The sequence below is a fragment of the Odocoileus virginianus genome, chromosome 4 (assembly GCF_023699985.2).
Source record: "Odocoileus virginianus isolate 20LAN1187 ecotype Illinois chromosome 4, Ovbor_1.2, whole genome shotgun sequence".
Taxonomy (NCBI): Eukaryota; Metazoa; Chordata; class Mammalia; order Artiodactyla; family Cervidae; genus Odocoileus; species Odocoileus virginianus.
Genome location: NC_069677.1, coordinates 23,188,002 through 23,198,297, shown reverse-complemented (window position 1 = coordinate 23,198,297; position 10,296 = coordinate 23,188,002). Strand labels below are relative to the sequence as shown.

The window sequence follows — 10,296 nt, the reverse complement described above, 5'->3', positions numbered from 1 at the left end:
AAGTGATGGAGATGAACGCAGGTGCTCTCAGAAGCAGATGGGACCATGTAACTCAGCTTGAGAACTTCAGGTTCTTGGAGTAAAGAGGTGATTGAGAAAACAAGCAGGGGCTGGCCAGGTAATGAAGGTGTTAGGAATGTTCTTAAGTAGGATGGTAGTTTAATAGGTGTTTTTTCACTTTATAATATGTTTGATAACTTACATGACTGATAGTGTTTGTTTACCAAACAATACATATTAAGAGAAAGATGGCTGTGGTGGCGGAAGCAGACAAATGCAAGTGAGGAAATGAGGGTTAGATGGTGCCTTAGAGCCTGTATGAAGCATTAAAGTCTGAGTTTTACCCAGAAGACCATCCATGAAGTTTTAATAATTCAAGGAGATAAGAGGAATACGGGGTCACATTACCACCTGCCTATAAGAAGATAAGCCTGGTTTTAGCACAAGTTCTCAGCAACAATGACCATATAATTCTGAGTGGATCTACCATGTAAAGACTGCCTAAATGTATAAATGCTAGAATCTGGGTAACAGTACAGTATAAAATCTGGTTAAGAAAAACCAAAGATTTGTCATCTTCATCTTTTGCTTATACATGGCTTTTAAGATTTTGGTCTTTCACCACCTAGCACAATAAGGATTTTGTTCTAGCTTCCTCAAAATATGCTTCATCCTTTATTCTGCAACTTGTTCTCAGGCGATTCTGCTGCCATTTTGCAAATCTTGGGTTTTTAACTTGTAGTTTCTAGTTTTTGAAAAAGATTTTCTTACTCCTAACACTTAAAGAGTATTAAACCAACATATTTGGAGGTCTTGGTGTCTTAACAACTAAAGACTTCAACTAAGCTCTTGTGGGAGCAGAGACCTTTAAGTTGATTCTCTCCCTGGCTCCTTTATGGATATAATAGTTGGCCTAAGTATCCGGACAATTAAAAAATTTTTTTCTTTCGCTGCGCTGGGTCTCTGTTGCTATATACAGGCTTTTACTAGTTGCAGCAGGGTGGGGGGCAGGGGCTACTCATTGTGGTGGCTTCTCATTCCTGCAAAGCATGGGCTCTATAGATGGAAGGGCTTAGTTGCTCCACAGCATATGGAATCTTCCTGAATCAGGGATCGAGCCCTTGTCCCCTGCACTGGCAGGTGGATTCTTAACAACTGGACCACCAGGGAAGCCCTATCTGGACATTTCCGTGAGTAGAGACAGTTTAAATAAAGCAGAGGAGGCTAATTTTCCTACAGAGTCTTCCACAACCTCCGGTTTTCAGATACCCGAGAGTATTAAAGGTGCTCTTTGTATCTCATTTTAACTCATTTTCCCCAGATTTTTCCTACCACAGAATCATGAAGCTACCATTTCCTCGAAGCCATTAGTCTTATTATAGAAGCCCTGGACATTTTCTCTGAGAGTGCTCTTAATTGTCTCATAATTGTTCACCTTCTGCATGATGCCCTTTTCATAGTAATAGCGTAGAGATCGGCTGAGCTTGTCATAGTTCATGGCTGGCCGGTTCTTCTGAATGCCCCAACGCCGAGCGACCTGAAGAGACAGGAAAGCAATGGAAACTCATTCCCTGGGTCTAGTGGGTTTCCTCCCAATCCCAGGGGAGTGGTCTGGAACCCAACTGCTCTGGTCAGTGATCCATTTCTCTGACTTGAATGGAAAAGCACTTAATTCCCTTAAGACCAACATTCAACAAAGGTGATGATTCAGTCGTGGATGCCAAGAAGTGAGACCTGGAGGTGGAAGAATCCTAGCATTTTAAGATTGCAGAGGGCTTGGCTAGCATCCCAGAGGAAGCAGGCTCTCTACTGTTTCTCCACATATGAATTATTGACCAATACCCATAGACCATTAACATGTTGCCATTAAGTGCTATGGTTTCTGTAGCAGTCAATAAGGAATAATTAGAATGGTCATTCCTGAAACATTAGAAACACACTAGTGAGCTGCTAATGGGCCAGCAGAGCAGAAGTTCAATTCTAATAAGATTGGAGAGGGGCTGGGAGATGTTTACGTATTGCAGTTCATGGAGAAAAAGGGAATCAGATCATTTCAGCCTGCTGCCATCCAATCCCCTGCTCCCAGTGGACTTGCAGAATGGACATTAAAACATGTAGCACCATTATCCATTTAATGAAAAATTAACATGGTTTCCCAAACTGTTGTGAAGTGCATTATATCTAACCCAATCCACCTGAGGTGCAGTGATGGGGGGATGTAATTGGAACTCTGGGCAAAGAAGCCTTAAAGCAAGAAAATTTACTAGTGGAGTTCAGCAAGACAGTCAAGCAATTCTGCTCAAGTATCTCAACATCCCAAACCCTACGTATAAGGATGACTGTCCAGGTAAAATAACCTTGGAAATATGAGGCCTTTAAATGCATGCAAACCAGCGATCATATTTGGAACATTCTGGGTCAGTTTTGGAAACTTAACCAAAATAACTACATTCCTTTAAAAAAAAAAAAGGTAAACATAGAATAAGTAGGGAGACTGCAAATGGAAAAGTGGATCATAAAGCCACATTTCACTTAAAGTATTATTCAAAAGTATCTGGGGCAGACTGAAAGCAACATCTCAACTTAGGATTCAAGATGATTTTAATAAATATCAGAAATGATCTGATAAGGAAGAAATGCATCTGTCCTAATTATATTACAAAAATTCAACAGTCACGATTCCACTTTTCCTTGTAAGAAACTACGTGAAAGTTAAATTTCTATTCATTTGCTTTGTGCCCCATGGTACACGATACCCTGCTTCTCTGCCTTTCTCCATATTGCACCCTTTCAACTCTTTGAAATGACCAAAAAGGCAAAATTAAGCAAAAACACATCCCCTGTTTAGAGAAAAACAGTTTAAACCAATAGAAATAGTGGTAAGAAAGAAAACCTGGTAAATCAATACATCAATACATGTCCTTTTTTCTTTTTTTCCTCAAAAGAAATAACACCATGAAGGTATTATTGAACTGCTGTTGGCCACAAGTGATGCAGGAACCCTTAAGAGGCCCAGCCTCATCATTTGACTGTATTGCAGTGGTGGAAAATTGCTGCTGCTAAGTCACTTCAGTCGTGTCTGACTCTGTGTGACCCCATGGACAGCAGCCCACCATGCTCCTCTGTCCACGGGATTCCCTAGGCAAGAATACTGGAGTGGGTTGCCATTTCCTTCTCCCAAGGTGGAAAACAATTCTTGACTATTTAACTTCAGCTGTGACCTTTCTTTGATGTCACTTGCATATGCAGTAGCTTACTGGAGAGAGGTTTTACATATGCGTAGACTTCAAAGCAGCTCTGGTAGCCATAGTTACTGACTCATCCTCTTGGGCCAGGGCCCTGTGATTCAGTAGCCCTCACCGGGGCTGCTCCTAATGCAGTAATCATGATGCGGCACAACTGCAGAGCAGCTGGGAATAACGGCTGCCCCATTTTTGGGGGGGCGGAGGGAGCAGGCAATAGCTCGCTGCCAACTCCTTCTTTCCTTCATCTTTCACATTTGTTACTTTGACAGCATCTTGAGGATGGAGGCCGAAGGAGTTAAAAACAAAACAAAAACCAAAACTCAACATCTTTTTTCCTCTCTTTGTAAGAGCGCAGCCACAGCAGCAAAGGGAGCGGCTCTTTCTAAGCAGCACGTCCTTTTAAACCTCCCCATGGCATCAGTTATCTGCCACATGTTCAACAAACAACCCTACCCCCCAAAATATTCATTAATGCAGATTCACAGTTAAAATGGCTCCAGATTAAAGCCGAGTCAGTCGTAATTGAGAGGGTGCTAAGCTGGATGACTATCAAAAGACATTTGATTAGGGGGCCTGCCAAAACGCAGTTCTAAAACCACAATTTCCATGCACAGTGTAATGGATATTATGGATAATTACCCAGAGTGCACTACTCAGCCACACAGCTGCCTACAATTACGTCCCAAACAGCTTCCTCCTCCGCTTCACCCTTCAAGCTCCCTCCATGACAACTTCTTACAGCTTTTTTTGAGGAGTTGGTATCTTCCTGACACTACCAAGAGGAAGGCCCACCAAGTTACACAAGGATTAGAGAGTGGGGGGAAAAATGCTGCATGTCCCGGGGCCAAAGCTCACACTGGAACAGAGCTGATCCTGGGGTTAAGGGAAAGGGACATTCAGAATTCATGGAATGCTCGGGGATTTCAAGCTGCGGTAGCAAGAAGTACTTTCTGAAGAAACAGAGCTGTTTAATCAGCTGACAGAGGTGCAAGGCCACAGGAGAATCCCCTGTGACTGGGCAGCTTGGCATTTATGTGAGCATTCTGGATTAGCATTAATTTCTTTAAGAAAGCTGGGGCCCTTTGCCATCTGTTCATCATTTTCTTTACCATTGGTCGGAGAGCAACAGATTCAATAACGGCTTTACAAACGGTCATAACCAGGCTTACCTGCAGCTGTACAGCCTCTGCTGAGGCCCAAGGCAGTGGCAATAAAGTCGTAAGAGCTCCTTTTTGTGAAATGAGATAAATCAAAAAGGGCTGCTCACATGACAGACTTGACTTTCAAAAAGCCTCAATGAGTCTGGGCGACATGCTTTCCTCAAGCCTCATACAAACCAGGCCACATTATGAGGAAAAGAATGTGGGGTGGATGCCTTTCAGTGTGGCCGGAAACACGGCTCCATTTCTACACGACTTAGCCAAAAGACACCCCCAGGAGAACACAGCAGTACCAAACTTTGGCTCTGAAGACAGAACAAGTCTTAACAGAAATTGTGTATGTATATACACATGTATATCTTCTCTAACAGCCTTTAATGAAACCTGCCTTCCTCTACTAGTCAGGATTCTCTGTAAGCCTCCAATTCACACATTCTCCTTTGCTCATCTTAACTTTCAGGCCATTTTCTTCCTCCAAATTTCCTGCTATCAGCCCCCATGCCCACCTGTCCCCTTGGGTGTACTAAAGTGAGCCCTGGAACTGACTGAACAACATCTACAACTGCAGTTCCTGTTCAGAAGCCTTCGAGAGCATTGTTCTCATTCCAGTCACACCAACCCAAAGATATCTTTTGGTTCTTCTGGCTTAATGTGTAACGCTCAAGTCTATGCCACCAAAAGAAGCATATGTCAGACTTTCAGGGAAGTTACTTCTTTTCCATTTCTAATCTCTAGATTCTAAATCAAACAAAAATCAACCCTTTTGAAATAATGGCAAGCCCAGAGCCTAATTTAATTTGCTTTGTGATAATTTAGGAAAGGGGAGATTCTATGATGTATCCTCTCCTTTGAAGAAATGGCATTGGTTCTGTCCACTGGCCTTTCTGTCAATCTGGGCAAAAAGATGGTAATAATGGTTTTTTCTATTAACAAAATAAGGGAGGTTTTTTTCTATTAACAAAATAAGGAAGGTTTGTTATCTCATTGTGATACTTTAACTTTTGTGTTTTTGCTGTGCTGGGTCTTCACTGCTCTGCCAGTTTTTCTCCAGCTGAGGTGAGCAGGGGCTCCTCTAGTTACGGTGCTTGGGCTTCTCACTGCGGGGGCTTCTCTTTTGCGGAGCACAGGCTCTAGAGTTTTCGGGCTTCAGTAGTTTTGGCCTGTGGGCTCAGTAGTTATGGCTGACTCTCGAGCACAGGCTCAGTACTTGTGATGCAGAGCTTAGTTGCTCTGTGGCATGTGGGGATTTCCCAGACCAGGTATTGAACCTGTGTCTCCTGCACTGGCAGGTGGATTCTTTACCACTGAGCCACCAGGGAAGCTCCTGTGATATTACAATAAAAAAAAAAAAAACCAAAAAAAAAAAAAAAAACCACTAGGTTCCTGAGATCAAGATTGACTCACCTCTGATAATGTTATTTCTCTAGAACCATTTTTTTTCATTTATTTTTATTAGTTGGAGGCTAATTACTTTATAATATTGTAGTGGTTTTAGCCATACATTGACATGAATCAGCCATGGATTTACATGTGTTCCCCATCCTAAACCCCCTTCCCACCTCCCTCCCCATCCCACATTTTAAATATACCATAGGACAGTTGCAACCTATATTACCAAAAATGTCTTACAATCTGTTCACATAATCTCTGACACAGCCTATGACATAGGAGGGCTTATACCAAAAAAGAGTTGGTATCACTGAAAGAACAATTGAAAGACTTTCCAAGAGAGAAAGCAGACCCTTACATGAAGAATGTAAGTCTTCATGGCCTCCCTCCCCAGAGTTTGCAGAAGGGTTACTAATACTTTTTACATATTTTGCAGTGGAGAACTTTGCCTGTCCCAATAATAGAAAAAGCACTGTCAAGCCCATTGGCCAGGCCAGAATCTGAATGAGAAGAGCACATCTGACACAGTAAAAAAGCTAGATGGAGAACTAAATAGGAACAAACATCAACAAACCAAAAATCAGCACCCAGTGCTTACCTCCTCAGGTTCTATCAGCTTGAATTCCATGCCTCGGCCTGTCCAGGCAATGAAGTGGGCGTTGGCTGGGTCGTCAAGAAGGGTAACCAGGAACTGCCAGAGCTGAAGGGAACCTCGCCTCTGGTAAGGGGGCCCCTCCCGAAACATGGTGGGCTCTTGTTTCACTTTGCCTGTTCGGGATAAAGATACATATGCAGTACTTTAGTTTCAAGTTTCTCACCTGATTTGGGCAAATGTTGTCAACCTGGCATCAAGATGACTGACGAAGGTGCTTTGACATGGCAAGAATTCCAGCTTTGCACCAAACTAGATGGGGCTACTTACCTTCCAGTCTCTCGGGAACAACACATGTGTCATCAAAGTACAACCGGGGATCCTTCTCATATGAAAAACCTGAAGGAGAATTTAGAACAGGTTGCTTTACATGGATCGCTTCTATGAAAACTCTGAAGGACTAAAACAGAATTTTCTACCATTTAAGGTCCTCAGTCCAATAAACTACTGTATCTATGCCAGACTGAATTTGGGAGAGAACTTCACAAGAGCCTAGGTGTTCGTGTTCTGATGCAATTGCCCACTCTGCAGTCAGAACAGCATTGATTCTTGCTACTAGAGCCAAGACTGCAGGGAGGCACTGAATCACCAGAACGTTCCTGCACATCTTACTCCTGAGGTCTGCATGGATCAGTGACTAAGCCTTTATACCTGAAACGACATCTCATCTATTTCAGCTGGCCTCATTGGGGGGTGGGGGGGTGGGGAATCTAATTGATCTATACAGGATCTTGCCATTTCCCTTTTAGCAAATATTAATTTCAATCTTTCATACAGCTTGTCCATGCTGCCCACAGACTTCATTCAATTATGAAAGAGCTTGGAAGGTAGAAAATGATGCCAAATGAGTAAAGACTGTGACAAACAATAATTTGAAAGGTAAGTTGGAGGTATCATCAACTCCAGATACTGTGGAAGGAATATGAAATGATATTCCAGCAATAACACTTATTGCACTGTTAAGAAAACAGGGGAACTGACTGGCCCAACAACATGTGTAAGTGGAAATGAAAGGAAGGCAGGGCAAAAAGTGGAAGGTGTTCAGGAGAAGGAAGGATGCTGGCTTGGCATTCTAAAACCACTAACCTGGGACTTTCCTGGTGGTCCTGTGATTAGGACTCCAGGCTCCCAATGCAGGGGGCACTGGTTCAAGCTCATTGGGAAACTATGCCACATGATAGGGCCAAAAAAGTAAACCCACTAACCCCTAATACGGGTTCAGTGCTGACTACCATGTCAGCAGGCACCCTGATGAGGCCAGTGGCTCAAAGCAAAGCCAGCTGATAGACAGGCATGGTGGGACCACACCCTTGCTCGGGGTCCAGCTTATTTCAGGGGTGAGCATCCCTGTGTACTCTGTTCTAACCACATGCTTCTCAAGAGGAAGCACCAGGAGCTCCTGTTTGCATAGCGGTGCTCTCATGCTCAGTTCTCTGGTCAACTCATCTGGCATGTGGACCAGGCTTATGAGTGTCAAGTATGTGGTCCAGGCAGGCAGGGGAGGCCATTTGCAGTGAAGAATGAGCACTAGATTTTTAAGAAGGATTTTCTATGACTTAAACTCCCTGGGTAAAGGCTCCAAGAAATAATCTGTTCATCACAATCAGCTTGGATCAAGTTCTTCTTGGCAGGATCAGCACAGTTTTAAAGAGGCCTGGGGTTGGGAAAACACTGCCCAACTTGGAAACAGATTGTTTTCAGGTTTCATATTATTCATTTTTGTTTCCTCAGCCCCAAGCATTTTTTTTCTCTGCTTGACTACAAAGAAGTACATTTTTATGTAATCCAATAGATATTTATGCTGGGCACATATTTGTGCTAGAGAAAGAGGGTAGACTGAGTAATACAGACTCGGTGCTTGCTCTAATGGAGCTTGCATTTCAACTGGTGGAGACAGATGACAAAGTAGGCAAAATAAAACAAAACAAAAAACATGGTGTAATGTGAAGAGCATGGGCTCTGAAGCCAGACTGATTGGACCTAGGTTAACTGTGTGGCCTGGAACAAATTAATCTCTCAGTGCTCCATTTTTCCTCATCTAAGGATTGCGGAAGATAATTCCTACCTTACAGGCTTGTTAGTGAGAATTTAATGAGTTGATACATATTCTGTTCATTGACTGATTTATCCTTACAACAGAGAGCTTAAGAATAGCTCCCAGTATATAGGTGCGCAATGTAGGATAGTTAAAAGAAATCAAGACAGTAAGGACTTGCACATTGTGATAAATCTCTCCAGTTAATCTATTAATAGCACTTACCTTATTCCGTCAAGGAATTCTAAGTTTCTAAAGGGTAAGGACCATATTCTGAATATCTTAGCATCCTTATAGCACCTAGTATGTAAGTGCTTAATAACTATTGGAATAAATATGAAGGAATCTACAGTTTTCCATTAAAAGATTTAAGAATGCAATGTTAACTTCTCAGGGACTCCTATAATTTTTCAGTTTGGTACTAGGAAACTGACTGACAACAAACTGTCATAATTTATATTAAGAATTGCATAATCCATCATGCTTCATATTTTCTGCCTTGGCTGCTGGGAAGCTTTGTATTTCCTGATTTTCTACATGAATTTTGCTACTCTGATGTTTTAACAGCCTTAATATAAAGTCAAAAGTAAACTACAAAGTTTACACACCTGCCAAAATTGCTATATTTAGAGCTTTTCTTTGAGCATAATACACTCACAGTATATAGGGGAAAAATGTAAACCTAGATTAAATTCTAGGTTTGGTTTTCGAACTAATCAGATGAAGCCCTGCCCATGAGTATCATTCTGGTGTATTTTGTGGTTTCTAGTCATTGCCACATGTGCTTCTCTAAAAAATCTGGAAGATGCTGTTGGTTTAAGTGAATTTGTCAGTTGAATTTGCACAGCAGTTGCACCAGTTGTGGTCACAACCATCTAATCACTCAAAGGTAGCAGGAAGGAAGAACCTGTTTGAGGGGCAAAGTGGAAATGAAAGATTCAAAACAGTATGTAAAGATTCCAGGTGAATGCTAAGGCAGGATGGCTATCTTAGTAATCAAATGCCAATCAGAAGCACTTGTCTCACTAACTTTCATGGGCATCTGTGGTCAAGCCTGTATACAGAGAGAAAAACTGTGTCAGGGTAATCTAGAGCAATTAAGAATGCAGATATCTTTGAAACTAACTTCTTCGATGTGTGTGGGGTCAGGGAAGAAGTGGGGGAAAACAAGCTTGCCAGATATTCTGTGTGTAGTAAGCAGCCCCAATGCCTTACTAAAAGTGATTTCCTTTAAGAGCATGCGTCTCTTTAAATGTTGTAATTATGCAAAGTGTTTTCCTCTTTCCTAGTTCGCCTGCTGCAGACATCAACTGCTGCAGAAACATTTGGGAACCTGAAAGAGAGCCCTATAAATGTGTGCCCATCACAGAGGTCTAGTAGACAGCTCTTCCTTCCCAGGGCTGGACTCTCACTCAGAATATCCCTGGGTGCCTGTGGCAGTCACACTTGGTCTCCCTTCCGACCAAGTCACTGGGAGGCAGCCATCTATAGAAATCACTCTTGTGAACCAATCACTCATGATAACCAGCCAATGCGTCCCAGTGCTGATTTATCAGCTCTTTCAAACTATCTCTAAAACTCTAGAACAGTGGTTGTCATCCTTGGACACAACACAATTGCCCAGGGAGCTTTACAAACTACTAATGCCCGACCCCATCCTAGAATTTCTGCTTGAGTTGCTCTGGGTGAAGCCTGGACACCAGAAGTTTTAACAGCTCCTCAGGTGATTCTAGGGATTCCCAGATAGCACAGTGGTAAAGTACCTGCCTGTCAAAGCAGAGATGCAAGAGACGCGGATTTGATCCCTGGCTGGGG

General features: G+C 42.5%; 1 protein-coding gene across 1 annotated transcript in view; it reads right to left on the bottom strand.

Annotated features, from left to right (window-relative positions):
- Positions 1-10,296, bottom strand: part of ETV5 (ETS variant transcription factor 5) — a 57,159-nt gene that overhangs the window by 4,400 nt on the left and 42,463 nt on the right. Inside the window, exons 10-12 of the mRNA XM_020888309.2 lie at positions 6,717-6,785; positions 6,393-6,562; positions 1,436-1,537 (exon numbers count right to left, since the gene is read on the bottom strand). Coding sequence (XP_020743968.2) covers positions 1,436-1,537; positions 6,393-6,562; positions 6,717-6,785 — 341 coding nt within the window. The remainder of the gene's footprint in view (positions 1-1,435; positions 1,538-6,392; positions 6,563-6,716; positions 6,786-10,296) is intronic.